This window comes from Pelobates fuscus, chromosome 4, assembly GCF_036172605.1.
Source record: "Pelobates fuscus isolate aPelFus1 chromosome 4, aPelFus1.pri, whole genome shotgun sequence".
Taxonomy (NCBI): domain Eukaryota; kingdom Metazoa; phylum Chordata; class Amphibia; order Anura; family Pelobatidae; genus Pelobates; species Pelobates fuscus.
In genome coordinates, this window is record NC_086320.1 from 172906531 (window position 1) to 172922617 (window position 16087).

The following is a 16087-nucleotide window of genomic DNA, read 5'->3' on the forward strand; positions in this document are numbered from 1 at the left end:
GTGGGCCGGGCCCGGTCGCAGCCGCGACCCCTGCGACCCTGGTATGTACGCCACTGCGTGTGTGTAGAGTGAGCTGATTGTGGTGTGGTGCTTTGTGTAAATAGGTCGGCTTTAGTTGTGTTGTAATATGTGTTGCTAGGTGCTGTAGAGAGTAAAAAAAAAAGAGTGTGTGTGTGTGTAGGGTGCATTGTGTATAGCGGATGTAGCGAGTGTGTGCATTGGGGCTATAGTATATGTATGTGTAGGTGATGTAATGTGTGTAGGGGTTGTAAATAGTGGTATTTAGGGAATGTAGTGTGTCTGCTTACAGGAGATCTAGTGTGTGCACATGGGATTAAGAGTGTGTATGCCAGAAGTGTAGTGTGTGTGTGTGTGTGTGTGTGTGTGTGTGAAGGGTGCAGTGTGTGTGTGTGTGTGTGTGAAGAGTGAGGTGTGTGTGTATGAGTGAAGGGTGCAGTGTGTGTGATAAGGGTGTAGCCATAAAAACATACCAAAAAAGTGGACACTGCAAAAGTGGACACTATGGGAAATCTCACATAACATATTTTGAGCTTTATTGAAGTGACAGATTTTCACCATTTTATTCAAAATGTTGTGATATTCAAAGTGTCAGGACGAACCAGTGGCCCAACATGCAGAATTAAGTAAAACACGTAACAAATACAAACACTATTACCGAGCCTTAGAATGGCCAGAATTAATGTAATAGAATAAGCAGCAACGAGCCGAGGTCAGGAATACAGAGAGGAACAAATACGGAAAGAACAAAGCAAAAGGGTCATGTATACCAGAAATACAGGAAGTCAAGCCAAGGTCAAAACCAAATATCAGAATCAGGAACGCGCTCTCGGATAACCAACAGGATGGAAACCACAACAGGGCACTGAACAACTGCAGGTTTGGGTTTAAATAACCTAGTAAAATCCTGCTATTGGTTGATATGGGTCCCATAACCCCAGGATGTGCGTGTACGGTGAAAACGTGACGCGCAATGCAATGCAGCGGACAGTGTCCTTCCTAACACTGGACCCAGCAGCTGAATTACAAATTAAGTGTGACCGCACCGATCATATGTGGTCACATTGTGGTGTCGATCGGGCACTGCGATAGTGTGGCAGCACTGACCAGGCACCGTGACAGTACACCCCACACAAAGACCGCCCACCAGGCGGGCAGGACTAGGCTTATCAGGGCATGGAAAGAACGAAGAAGGCATGCATGAATGCCAACAGCAGGAACCCACAAACGTTCCTCAGGACCATAACCCTTCTAATCCACCAGATACTGCAAAGAACTACGTAAGAACCTGGAGTCTAAAACAGAAGAGACTTCGTACTCTTCCTGTCCCGCAACCACCAAGGGAGGGAGAGGCGCAGAAGGAGTAGTGTATCTATTGCAGATAAGTGGCTTTAATAAAGAAACATGAAAAGTATGGGGTATTCGAAGGTTGGCAGGGAGGTCAAGGACATAAGACACTGGATTGATCCTACGTGAAACATGGAGAGGACCAATGTAACTAGGAGCGAACTTTATAGAGGGTACCCTGAGTCTAATGTGTCTAGTGGACAGCCAAACCTACTTGATAAGAAGGTGCAGCACTACGTCTCTTATCAGCATGTTGCTTAAAACGGGAAGCAGCGCCAGCTAAGGAATAATGAACTAGATACCATGTTTTCCTCATAGAGGTGAGATGCTCATCCATAGTGGGAATATCTGTATCAGAGAACACAGAAGGTAATACAGTAGGGTGGAGACCATATACAACATAAAAAGGACTGCGTTTTGAAGAGTCATGCGTAACGTTGTAACGTTCCCAATTCTCCTTGGAAGCATTAACGAAACAATGTAGAAATACTTCCAGAGACTGATTTGCTCTTTCAGCAGCCCCATTAGTTTGGGGATGATAAGATGAAGAAAACGACAGGTCAATACCCAATTCTTTACAAAAAGATTTCCAGAATCGAAAAATGAACTGAGAACCTCTGTCAGAAACAATGTTTTGAGGAATCCCATGTAATCTCACGATTTCCTTAATAAAAATCTGAGCAAGGACAAAATGGGCCATTTTTAGAAGTCCATGGCTATATGAGACCATGAAATGAAAGGCACAGGCAGCAGTTGTAACAACCCACATTTCAGTTTGTGCGGTACCTTAGAGACAGCACAAGTCTGGTAAGTATTGACATAAGTGATAACATCAACTTTAAGAGAGGGCCACCAGAACTTTCTGGTTACCGCTGAAATGGTTTTGTGTGTACCTGGATGCCCAGCTGTAACGTTATTATGAAACATAGCAAGAAAGTTCTTCTTTCAGTTTCAGGAACGAACAGGAGACCTGAAGGTTTATTGCTAGGTGCCTGAGGTTGAGTCGCGATTTTGACATCAAGAAGAGGCGTGGACAAAGAAAGGACAGTGGAAACCAAAATACATTCAGGAGGAATAATAAGAGTGTTCCTGTTCCTCCTCTGTCTCATACTGTCTAGATAATGCATCAGCCTTTATGTTCCTAGTACAGGCCTATAAGTGACGATATAATTGAAATGAGAAAGAAACAGAGACCATCTAGCCTGTCTGGATGACATTCTTTTAGCCTCCCCTATATATTCCAGGTTTTTATGATTGGTTATGATGATCAGGATCTTTGGATCCTTTCACTAGATGTCATGATCTTTGGATCCTTTCACTCTTTAAGTGCCAATATGATAGCCAATAGCGCTCTGTTACCTATGTCATAATTTCTTTCCACTGGGGATAGCTTTTTAGAAAATAAGCCACATGGGTGTCATGACTTTCTCTCTGGGACTGTATAGCACCAACCCCTGTTTCAGAGGCATCCACTTCTTTTTTTTTTTTTTTTTATTCTTTATTTATTCACAAGGTAGGTAACCACAGGCATGTGAAAGCAGTATAAAGAAATACAGAGTGCGGTAATATAGTATCACATATACGAACCCTTAGATCATGAACATACAATGGTTTTGAAAACATTACGTTAAAGAAAGCAGAAATATTAATCAGTCCACAGTTTTCATAACTCGTGAGAGTTCCGTTGTTATAAATGCATGAACATGTATGGAGTTACACCTCGTTGTTGGCATCCACTTCTAATATGAAAGATCTGCTGGGATCAGGATGAGCAAGTATAGGGGCTGAAGCAAATTAAGCCTTGAGTTGTTCAAAGGCCTTAATGGCTTCTCTTGGCCATAATGTACCTTTAACCGTCTTACTTGTCAAATTGGTGATTGGGGCCATTATTGTAGAAAAGTTTTTAATAAATCTACAATAATAATTGAAAAACCTGATGAATCTTTGGATAGCCTTTAAACCATGAGGTAGAGGCCATTGCAACACCACTTCTAGTTTAGGATCCATCTTGAATCCTGAGGCAGATATCGTATAGCCAAGAAATAGTACCTCTTTCTGATCAAATAGACATTTTTCTAGTTTACAATACAGACCATTGTTGAGTAAGGTCTGTAGAACTAGTTTAACTTGTGCATGGTAAATGTCTATCTCAAGTGAGTATATCAGTATATCATCTAGATATACTAACACGAAGGAATAAATAAAATCTCTCAATACATCATTGATGAGATCCTGGAAAACCGCAGGGGCATTACAAAAGGCATGACTAGGTATTCGTAATACCCATTACGGGTATTAAACACTGTTTTCCATTCATGTCCTTCCTTGATTCTAACTAGATTGTAAGTGCTCCTTAAAGGACCACTATAGTGCCAGGAAAACATACTCGTTTTCCTGGCACTATAGGGTCTCTAGGTCCCCCCCACCCTCAGGTTCCCCCTCCCGCCGGGCTCTTGGGGGTGGAAGTGGTTAAATCTTACCTGTTTTCCCTCGCCGGGCTCCCTCGGCGCGGGGAACTCTTCTCCTCCTTTTCGCCGTCATCGGCTGAATGCGCATGTGCGTCAAGAGACGCGCGCGCATTCAGCCTGTCCATAGAAAACCATTCTCAATGCTTTCTTATGGACGCTGGCGTCTTCTCACTGTGAAAATCACAGTGAGAAGCACGGAAGCGCCTCTAGCGGCTGTCTCTGAAACTGCTATGTTTACAGCTGAAAGGGTTAATCCTAGATGGACCTGGCACCCAGACCACTTCATTAAGCAGAGGTCTGGTTGCCTCTAGTGGTCCTCTAAATCTAGTTTAGTAAATATCTTTGCCCCTTTTCAGCTGTCAAAGAGTTCAGAAATAAGTGGTATAGGGTAAGCGTTCCTTACGGTGATTTTATTAAGCGCCTTGTAATCAATATAAGGACGCAGATCACCGTCTTTTTTAGATACAAAGAAAAACCCTGCTCCTGCTGGGGAAGAGGATCTGCGCATATGACCTTTAGTTAACGCATACTGTATATATTCCTCCACGATTTTACTTTCTATTGGAGACAGGATATAAACTCTCCCTTTCAGGGTTATAGTACCTGGTAATAGATTTATTGGACAATTCATAAGATCTATGCGGTCAAAGTGTATCGGCATGTACCTTGTTAAACACCTCTTTTACCTCCCCATATTGGGAGGGAACCATAGTGGACAATGAAGAGGCAGTAGGAACATTGATAGTATCCAATTCCTTTGTTAAAGGCTTTAAACATCTGTTACAACATTCTTCACCCCACTTTAGTATCTCCCCTTTCTTCCAATTTAAACATGGATCATGTTTAATTAGCCATCAAAAACCAAGTACAATGGGACAAGAGGATGAGGAGATAACCTGAAAAGTGATTTGTTCCTCATGCAAGACCCTACTTGCAATGAAACAGGTAAGATCTCATGTGTAATGAGCAGATTCCTAAGAGGTCTACCATGTATGGCCTCAACGGCCAAAGGTGTTGACCTCTCCCTTAGAGGACACAAAGCATACATCAATAAAGCTTTCTGCTGCTCCTGAGTCTAATAGGGCTTTGCAATTGACCTCAAGGTTATGTAACAGAAAGAAAAAGTCTTGGGGGACATATACATAACACCTAAAACCGGTCCCCTAATGGTACTTAGGTGCAAGAGTTTTGCGGACGAATCAGGCATATGTCCCTTCTTGTCACAATACATACACAGACCCTCACTCTTCTTAAATTGTCTCTCTGCTTCAGATAACCTCATAACTCCCAACTGCATACGTTCAGGTTCAGCAGGTAGGGGTTTGTGAATAACAGGGTTGGAGAAGATTTCTTCTAGGTTTGTTTCTGATCCTTTCCCTTTCTCTTAGCCTGTTATCTATCTGTTTCATATACGTTATATACTCGTTAAGTTTATTTGGCAAGTCTCTGGCAGAAACCTCATCTACAATGGTATCGGACAGGCCTTCAGCGAAAGTGGTGACGAGGCCACTGTTTGTCCAATCCTTCTCTGAGGCAAGGGTACAAAACTCAATTGCATAATCAGCAACAGAGCGATTGCCCTGTCTTATGCGCATGAGGGCTTTTTCCACATCCTTTTCCTTACCTAATGGTTCAAATGTTAGTTTGAACTCAGCTAGGAATTCCGCATAATCATATGCGATAGACTTGTTGCTCTCCCATAAAGGATTTGTCCAGGTTAATGCCTTCCCTATCAATTGATTCATCAGATAACCAATCTTGGATCTATTACCTCAAAGTGCTACTCGATTTGATTAAGAAAACCACGGCATTCCTGAGCATTACCACTGAAATGAGGGGTGGTGAGAGGGATATAGACGGAGTCTTGTATACTATGGGTACAACAGCAACAGGAGGGGCTGGGGGAGGTTGTTGATTCTCGGGTTGGAGGTGAGCAGTACGGGCCAATAATGTCTGAAAGGCCTGGGTGAATTGATACATATGGTGATCATTATCTTCCAGCCTTCTTTCACAAGCCAACATGTGTTGACTTAACTCTGCAGGGTCCATGTCCCTGTCGTAATGTCAGGACGAACCAGTGGCCCAACACGCAGAATTAAGTAAAACACGTAATAAATACAAACAGTATTACCGGGCCTTAGAATGGCCGGAATTAACGTAATAGAATAAACAGCAATGAGCCGAGGTCAGGAATGCAGAAAGGAACAAATACGGAAAGAACAAAGCCAAAGGGTCAGGGATACCAGAAATACGGGAAGTCAAGTCATGCCAAGATCAAAAACCAAATATCAGAATCAAGAACGCGCTCTCGGATAACCAATAGGATGGAAACCACGACAGGGCACTGAACAACTGCAGGTTTGGGTTTAAATAGTCCAGTAAATCCTGCTATTGGCTGATTTGGGTCCCAAGACCCCAGAATGTGCGCGCACGGTGAAAACGTGACGCCGCATGCATGTTCACGTCACTAGTGACGTCATTGTGGGCGGTGTTATTATATAGCGCCGCCTCGCAGCGGCCGGCGTCCTTCCTAACACTGGACCCGGACGCTGAATTGCAAACTGCACGGAGGAAGAGGCTCTGGAGGTAATGTGAGTGTGGCAAACCTAGCCACTTCAGACTATAAAACTGTGTCTTTAAAGGTTGTCCAGAACACTGCTGCCCTATTATGTTTAATGTACTGTGCTTACTGTATTGAAATGTCTGGTTGCATGTAATCCCTATAGCATTCGTATGCTAGCAGCCGAAAGCCGCTAGCATTTACATGGTTGTTTCACAAACAGCAGCTTTACCGGCTGTTCGTGAAACGAACCAAGTACCGAACCTAAGCCCACACACTGAGGGTCGTGTGGCACCAATTACCAGATTGCAACATTGTTGCAATTGGTAGTTAAGTGCTTTCCTGGGTGGCCATCGTTCGACTACCGACCACACGGCGGTCGGCCATCTTGGATCTTTTGTCTCCCCAGCGGTGTTTGGTCGTCGAGCGCGTGGAACTGAAAACGGCTACTCAACGGCACGAACACCGCTGTACTTCACGGCCGTTCGGGAGCTCCGGTCTTCCCCTATTGTGGTTCCCCATCGGTACATTGACGACATCATCTTTATTTGGGAAGGAGAGGAAGGGGATCTGATTGCATTTTTTAATTTTCTTAATAACAACACATGGGGGATAACACTCACTAATAATTGTAGCAAATCGGAAATTACATTTCTGGATTTACAGATATACATAGAAGAAGGGAGCATTAAAACTAGAAATCACTTCAAAACTGTAGAAGCAAACAGCTTCATAGGTAGAGAAAGTTGTCATTTTGCCCCTTGGCTTGAGAACGCCCCTAGAGGACAATTCCTGCGGATACCGACCTTACCACCTTTGAGACTCAATCAGATAAGATAAAACAAGACTTTTTAGAGAAAGGCTATGAGGAAATAAAATTGGAGAATGCCAGAAGAGAGGTAAAAATAATGGAGAGAGAGAACCTTTCAAAATACAAAGAGAAAAAGGATAACGAACTCAAAGAAATTCCCTTTATATGTAGCTACAGTACACAAAATCATAAAGTCAGAAACATAATTTCTAAATTCTGGCCCATTCTTCTTCAAGACCCTGCAGCTAAAACCTTCCTTCCTGAAAGACCCAGATTCATACATAGAGGAGTGAATAATTTACGCACAGCACTTACATCCAGCTTCCTAAAAGAAAGAAAAACTAATGATACATTTTTAAATTTAGAAAAAGGTTTTTTTGGATGTGGAAGCTGTTTAGCATGTAAAATAACTACCAGCAGAAAGAGACATATAAACCACTTTTTTAGCAAAGACGGAACTAAATATAAAATTAAAGAACTCCTTACCTGTCATTCTAACAACCTTATTTATTGTGTGGTATGCCCTTGTGGTTTACAATACATAGGCAAGACCACAAGGGCATTGCATATAAGAATAGAAGAACATGGAAGGAACATAACTAAAGGCTTTGAGAACCACAGCGTCTCAGCCCACTACAAAATCCACCATAATTGTGAAATGGTCGGTACCCAATTTTTTGCGATTAAAAAACTAGAAAGGGATTGGAGAGGAGGAAATTTCGACACAAAAATGAGTAAGAACGAGATGGAATGGATTTTTAAGCTAAACACGCTAATCCCATATGGTCTTAATACGGACTTTGAGATGTGCCACTTTTTAAAATAGATATATGTTTTATTTCCAATCTATTGGGGTATCGTTCTTATGTTGTACTTATATTTTGGTTTTTTTATGTCTTTTAAAGCTCTTATATATTGTATATTCTATTCAATAGATGTATTAACAAATTGTCTCCTCTTGCTGCTTATAGTTATGATCTTCTATGGAATTATCTATGCACCTTATGGTTTTGGACATTTATATTTTTATGATTCATTTTCATGTCACACAAGATCTCTTTTGAAGTTTCCTGTATTGTATTCATGGCTCTATGTAATAGAGGAATAGTAATAACATATTCTTATTCCTTTTCCTCGATAAAATTGATTATAGAATTAATTATATACCCACAGATTCCTCTTATTGAGAGGAATAGAAGGATATTACTCTCACTGTTATGTATTTATGCACCCAATTAATATCCTATGTCTACCTCCCATTGCTGTCTTATGATATTACACACTTCCGGGTATCGGCCGAGTGAACCGCAAGGTGGAACACATGACGTATCGGCCGAGTGACCCGTGACCGGAAGTGATGCGAAAACCAGGAAATAAACGAAAACGAGACGTGAATCGCAGGGCGTCACCGTTTCCATGGCGAAAGCCCGCGAAATCACGGACTCATAATCAAGGATTGGACTTTTAAGGAGGTATAAAAGCAGGAACTGGTCCCAAAGAAGAAATAGAGACTTTTCCGACTTTTTTATCCAGTTGAAGAAGCTGCTACAGCGAAACGCGTCCTGGAGTTTGGAGAAGATCGGTCTTTATTAATTTGGACTTTTTATATGCCTATTCAGTGTTTTTATATTGTTATATATAGTTTTATGTTAATAAATACACTTATATTTTTATAACACTGCTGGCATTGTTCCTGCTCTTTTAAAGAAGGCGTGTGGTCCTTAACCACATATACCCTTGATCAGAGCCGATGTGAATGGCTCTGTGTTTGTAAGTACCAACCTGTTCTTTTTTATACTTATTTGGAACCATACGGTACTGCACCATATATGCTTTTCAACATTTCAGAATTCAAAGGAAAGAATATCCAGTAAAAAGAAGGGATAGGGTCGCCTTCACGGACCCCACGGGCTATCAAATTGAGCTATACACTATTAGCTCTCTAAAGTGTGAGTGGGAATTTTTTCACTCTTAATTGAAAATAATTTTTATTGTCACAGTTTACACTATGTTTGGTATATTTTGTTTATCTTTAAGGTATTGAATACCAACTTAGGACAATTTCTGTATACCTAAAAGGTACTGTTTATATATATTTACACTTTTAGTTTATTCACAACTGTTATAAACAAAATCCTTTAGCGCTTCACCAGCACACTACCACTGGTTCCCCATCGGTGTTCGGTACTTTCAGACGAACTTCATAAGAAAGTGTATTTCGTGCGGCGTTCGGTTGTTTTAGCTGGGATCTGAGCGGTACTCCCACGAAATGTGCACTCAGACCCCCTACTATCTACCGAACATCCGTTCGTCTGAATAGCATGAATATTGGGAAAATTGTGAATTCACATGTAAAATGCCGGTTCTGCTGCACGGAGGGATAATCCACTTAACGGTATATTCCAGTGGGAGTATCCCTCTCGTGCAGCAGTGCCTGATGGGAGAAATGCTCAAAATGTTAAGTCCCCCATGTAGTCCCTTACTGTATTACCCCTGCTATGTCAGTAAGGAAACCCCTTGCATGGGGACTTGCATAAATACTGGAAGCTGTGAGTAAAGACCTCAGTTGACTCCCAGAACTGTGTTTCGTCCGGTTACTGGGGGATTTGGGATATTGCCTTACTTTTCAGCACTGACTGTGGATTACCTTTAATATCAGCGGAGATCGTGGGATTTAATATTGCCGTAACCTCTCCCTCTTTTAGTGTGACCGCACCGTTCAGATGCGGTCACATCGTGACCATCTGTGATAGTGTGGCCGCACCAATCTGGTGCGGTCACACTGAGGTGCCAATCAGGCACCGTGACAGAAAGTAGTGATCTTAAACTCAATCTAAATCCCAAATCATAAACCAATCCCTAATTCTAAACCAAATCCTAATCCCAAATCTAACTCCAACCCTAACCCATACATAACCCTCATTAAAACCGTAATCCTAACTTTAGTAATTGTGTTAGAAGGGTTCCTCTATTCCTTTGCTGGTGTCAGAGGAATTCCCTTGCCGAGTTCAGCAGAGGGATTCCCTTGATGACCCTAATCCCAATCTGAACCATAATTCGAACCCTAATTTATAATATAATCCCAATACTAAAATTAATTCTAAACCTAATTTTAAACGTAAACCCAATACTTATTCTAAACTGAACAATAATCCTTAATTTCATCTTAGTCCCAAAGCTTTCCCTCTGCTGTACTGATATTAGTAAAGGCATTCAAAACTAAAACAGAAAGTGACACGTTGTTACCATCTACTAGCTATTTTCAGAATGGCAGCCTCCTATCTCTAATACTGAAGACAGTATGCCCATTGGATTGTGATCTGTACTGACAAAGCCCAGTACTGCTCAGAATGGCATTGGGGAATAGAAGGTGACCCTCCAGGGTCTCCCAAGCACCATATACATTAAGAGAATTACTGTAGCCGAACTTGATTGCTCAGTTACAGTGTTCTCCATAGAGTTACATGCAGTGCTAACTTTCAGCAATGCATGCAGCTCACCAAAAAGTCTGCGGCCACTAAAAATGACCCCAGATTAAAGAGAGGAGACCCAAGTATCTATTGGTGTGAGCAGGAATTGAACCCTGCTCACACTATATTACTGTCTATGGGGATTTAAATCCCCATTTGAAGAGCTGACTTCCAGCACTGCAAGTAGCTCATCAAAAAGTCTGATAGATGGGATCCCCTGTGTCCATGGATACCTTGGACTCCCTGGTGTGAGCAGGGATTTAACAATGGGGATTTATATCTCCATTTTAAATGCCTGCTTGCAGCAATCACTTTGAGCTCTGCAAACAGAGCATTGGTCAGTCTGGGGCCACTAATTCTGGCCCCTGGGTGACAGAGTGGAATCAAATAATACCTGGGGTTCCAAATTACCAGAAGGGAAACAGTCCCTGTTGGAAAAATACTGCATGTTGAACATTTTTTGCTATGCATCCTTATGTAAAGGACCAGTATGACGGAAAATTTCTGTCATGCGTCCTTAAGGGGTTAATACACATTTATTTATGAAGATGAAATAGGACCAAAAAAAAATAAAAAAATACTAACATACTGTAGTTTTGTCTTGTTACAGACATTAGTAAGAGAAATTAAAAAAAAAAAACTAGAAAAGTTACAATTTCTGGGGAAATTGTGTGAAGTGTTCTTGCCTCCACCAGTAGTCTACAACTGGAGTGGGCGGAGTAACTGGGTGGAGTGGCTTGAGTAACTGTTGTGTGGTTGGAGTAACTGTGGAAAGGTTGGAGTGTGGTTCACTCACTCTACAGCAAGGGCAGAGAAGAGCTTTCAAATCTTTCAAATCCCTCGAACATTCCACCAACTGCCAACAGGAACTAATATATTTCAAATAGGGCAGAGAAGAGCGGTTAAAAACAAACTGCTCCAAATTGCTCACTTCACTGGCGGTTGCCATCTTGAAATGGTCGTATTTTAAAAACTATAAATCCTACAGCGAAGAGCTTTATATTGTGAGAATCACAAGACCCAGATCTACATTGTGAGGCATAGTATGTCTCTGAAATATTAAAACCTTCCACCCCCCCCCCGTGTCCGCCCACAGGGATGCAGTGTCTGCAGGGCCGGTGCAAGGATTTTTGCCGCCCTAGGCAAAAGTAAAGTTTGCCGCCCCCCATGTGACATCACAGTGCCCCACCCATATGATCTGCCATGTTAACTAACTCAGTGCTGCAGTGCCGCCGTGTTTACAATAAAAGGCCTGCAGGGACAGGCATTTAGACACCAGAACCACTACATTAAGCTGCAGTGGTTCTGGGGACTATAGTGTCCCTTTAATGTGAGGTAAATTAGAGATTAGTGTCACTAATAATATACTAGATTGCCTACTTACAACCAGATGAGGATGATGATGGGCTCCAGCTGCTATCTTGCTCCACTGGTCTGGTGTAGAACAGGCTCTCTGGAGGCGGTTTGTAACTGTGGTCACAAAAATCAATGTTCTGGGAGAACGGGAAGCAGCTCAATTTTTTGAGGGCCATTTACACAGCTCAAGGTCTGGGTCCCAGGGTCCACCTTCATGTTCCACTAATGAGTTTGTTCACAGGGGTGTGTGGGGGGGGGGGGGGGGGGATGTCCTGATGTGTGTAAGGAATGCATTGTGTGAATCTGTGTTTGTATGTGTAAGGGCTGCAAGGTGAGTTTGTGAATGTATGGGATGCAGTGTGTGTGTCTGTACGGCAGTGTTTCCCAACCCAGTCCTCAAGGCACACCTACCAGTCCAGGATTTAAGGATTACCCAGTTTTGTCTAAGGTGTTTTTAGAAAAAAAAAAGAAAACCTTAGACACAACTGGGTCACCCCTAAATCCTGGACTGGTAGGTGTGCATTGAGGACTGGGTTGGGAAACACTGCTGTAAGGGATGCACTGAGTGTGTGGAAGGGGTGCATTGTGTGTTGCTGTGTGTAAGAGATGCATTGCTTGTGTATGTGTGTCTGTGTGTAATGCATTGTGTGTTTTTCTGTGTGCAAGGGGTGCATTGTGTGTGTGTGTGTGATGGATGTCAATCTCTCCCCCTACCCCCGTCAATTTCCTTCTTCTCCCCCCCTCTCCAATTTCCTTCTTCTCCCCCTCCCTCTCATTGCCTTCTCCCCCCCTCCAATTTCCTTCCTCCCCCCCTCCAATTTCCTTCCTCCCCCCCTCCAATTTCCTTCCTCCCCCCTCCAATTTCCTTCCTCCCCCCTCCAATTTCCTTCCTCCCCCCTCCAATTTCCTTCCTCCCCCTCCAATTTCCTTCCTCCCCCCTCCAATTTCCTTCCTCCCCCCTCCAATTTCCTTCCTCTCCCCCCTCCAGTTTCCTTCCTCCCTCCCCCCTCAAAGTTCCTTCCTCTCCCCCTCCCTCAAATTTCCTTCCTCTCCCCCCCTTCAAATTTCCTCCCTTCCTCTCCCCCCCCAAATTTCCTTCCTCTCCCCCTTCAAATTTCCTCCCTTCCTCTCCCCCCCAAATTTCCTCCCTCCCTCCCCCCACTCCCTCAAATTTCCTCCCTCCCTCAACCCCCCACTCCCTCAAATTTCCTCCCTCCCTCTCCCCCCCACCCACTCAAATTTTCTCCCTCGCCCCCCCTCCCCCACTCAAATTTTCTCCCTCGCCCCCCCTCCCCCACTCAAATTTTCTCCCTCGCCCCCCCTCCCCCACTCAAATTTTCTCCCTCGCCCCCCCTCCCCCACTCAAATTTTCTCCCTGGCCCCCTCCCCCCCTCCCCCCTCAAATTTTCTCCCTCCGTCCCCCCCTCAAATTTTCTCCCTCCCTCCCCCCCTCAAATTTTCTCCCTCCCCCCTCCCCCCCTCCCCCCTCAAATTTTCTCCCTCCCTCCCCCACTCAAATTTTCTCTCTGGCCCCCTCCTCCCCTCCCCTCTCAAATTTTCTCCCTCCATCCCCCCCTCCCCCTCAAATTTTCTCCCTCCCTCTCCCCCTCCCCCTCAAATTTTCTCCCTACCCCCTCCCCCCCTCCCCCCTCAAATTTTCTCCCTCCCTCCCCCCTCCCCCCTCAAATTTTCTCCCTCCCTCCCCTCCTCCCCCCTCCAATTTTCTCCCTCCCCCCTCCCTCCCCCTCTCCCCCCTCAAATTTTCTCCCTCCCCCCCTCCCCCCTCAAATTTTCTCCCTCCCTCCCCCACAAATTTTCTCCCTCCCCCCCCTCCCCCCTCAAATTTCCTCCCTCCCTCTCCCCCACCCCCACTCACTGAAATGTCCTCCCGCTGTCCCTGACACCCGGCGGGCGCGCGAGGGAACACTCTCCTCTGAGTGCTTCCTCTTCAGCTCCCTCGCGCGCCGCGTACTGATGAGCTGGAAGATGACGTCATCTTCCGGCTCCGGCATCAGTACGGTGCGCGAGGGAGCTGAAGAGGAAGCACTCAGAGGAGAGTGCTCCCTCGCGCGCCCGCCGGGTGTCAGCAGGGCCAGCCTCTGGGGGGCCCTGAGGTGACCGGCTGCTGGGCCCCCCAGGAGAAGAGGCTGGCCCAGTGGGTACATACCGGGCCCCCTGCGACCCGGTATGTACCCACTGAATGTGGGGCCCGGACGACCTGAGCAGTCCGGGCCCCCCAGGACCGCATGCCCTGATGGCGACCCTGCCGGCTCTGCTTGGGGCCCCGGGCCAGCTCGGGGCCCCAAGCAGTTGCTTGGTTTGCCTGTCGGGTAGCAACGGGCCTGGGAATAAGGGTGGTAAATTTGGCTATAATAAGAATAATATATATGTGAGATAATATTAAGTGGTCTTGCTATGCAAGAACACTTAATTAAGACACCAATATCTGTGTACTGCTAACAGAAATATGCAGAGGTTCTCAGTGTGACAAACAAATAACTAGTTTCTCAGATTCTATACATTCCATTTTGATTAGTCTCAGGTTAATGCACGTAAAATCTGACCACCAAGACTGAAATGATTAAGCCCCAAATTATTTACATCACATGGAGACTTAAATCACAGCCAAGCACATAGCATTAAAAATTTTTAAAGTGGCTTTAACCACATTTTGTTTATCAAAGAAAAAGAAAAATATAATGTCAAAACAGAACAACCTGTTATTAAATGTTTGAATATTTACAACTCATCTTTTTTTTTTATGCTAAGCATCAAAGACAAATAATAATGTGTGCTCCCTTAAAAAATTATGTTGCTAAATGAAAAATCTCGGCACCACCAGCGTTGAAGAGAAATCACACACTAACCAAGCTGTTTACAAGTATTTTCAAATGTAAATATGGCATGGATCATTGCAGTCGGCAATCAGTCTTTGTCTTAAGGTTTCCACTGCTAGATCGTCTTATGCATACAGAAAACAAATAACATGTAATAAGCTACATATGTCCAAACAGGGGACTTGTTCATTGCTCTGCACACTACAGATGAATTATTTGTTGTTTGACATATTTTTTTACTAGCGTATAAAATATAAACAAGGACCAGTCATCAGACAATCTTACCTGTCAATATCGATACCTAGAGGATTGGCTGGTCTTTGAGTAAAAGGGGATATCCCTTTATTTCTGGCCGTACGCATGTCATAATAATTCAGTTCATCCACCCATACAGCAGATTGATCCAAGATATCTATAAAAATATGTATATATTTAAGCAAAATGGAACAGATATTTCAAAGAAATTTTTGCTAAAAATAAAAATTTCAGTAACAGTGTCTCTACATGAATAACCACTGTTATCTTTCTGAATGAACAAAAATAAATAAAAATATATATATTAAAGATAGAAATATAAAGCAGTATGTTCTGCTTTTGCCACGCTGAGGTACATTTCTCTGCTTTTTAATTAATGTAGAATTATATAAAGCAGCAAAATATTATGCAGTATGCACAGAAATTACATGCAGAAATGCTGACCTTACAAGACAGAACAAGGAACAATATAGTTTTTCCTTGTAAGCATTAGCAATCCACACTAAGTTTAGTAGATAACATTAGAAAACATGTGTGATAGACAACTACTAGCAGAAATGAATAGTATATATTATGCATGAAACAATTTAAATCATAGAACAGTACTAAACTTCTAGGCCGTAAAGTAATGTATGCTCGTGAAACTGTGGAAAGGGTTAACACATCCCCACTTACTTCTGTGGGGTCCTGTAGAAGATACACTGACCCACTGCTGCAGAGAGATAAATATTTAGATTACCACTGCAGGATACTCTTTTCTAAATGCTGCATAAGATATTTGCGAGAGACAGAGCATTTCTATTACAATCCCAAAGGGATTCTCCGTCAACACACATTTAGAATTTGGAATCAACATGTTAGAACTTTACATTTTTAAATACGTAATCACAGTATCAAATCAAGGTACATACATCAATTCAGTGTTTCCTAAATAGACATTCTGGGTGGATTTAGCAAAAAATTTA

At 43.2% G+C, this 16087-nt stretch overlaps 1 protein-coding gene across 3 annotated transcripts in view; it reads right to left on the reverse strand.

The window, feature by feature from the left end:
* Positions 1 to 16087, reverse strand: part of EXOC2 (exocyst complex component 2) — a 269142-nt gene that overhangs the window by 226514 nt on the left and 26541 nt on the right. For all 3 annotated transcript variants that reach the window (XR_010090747.1, XM_063451784.1, XM_063451783.1), the window contains one exon: positions 15153 to 15279. Coding sequence is in view for 2 of the 3 variants with exons in the window: in XM_063451784.1 (XP_063307854.1) it covers positions 15153 to 15279 (127 nt within the window). In the remaining variant the exon portion in view is untranslated. The remainder of the gene's footprint in view (positions 1 to 15152; positions 15280 to 16087) is intronic.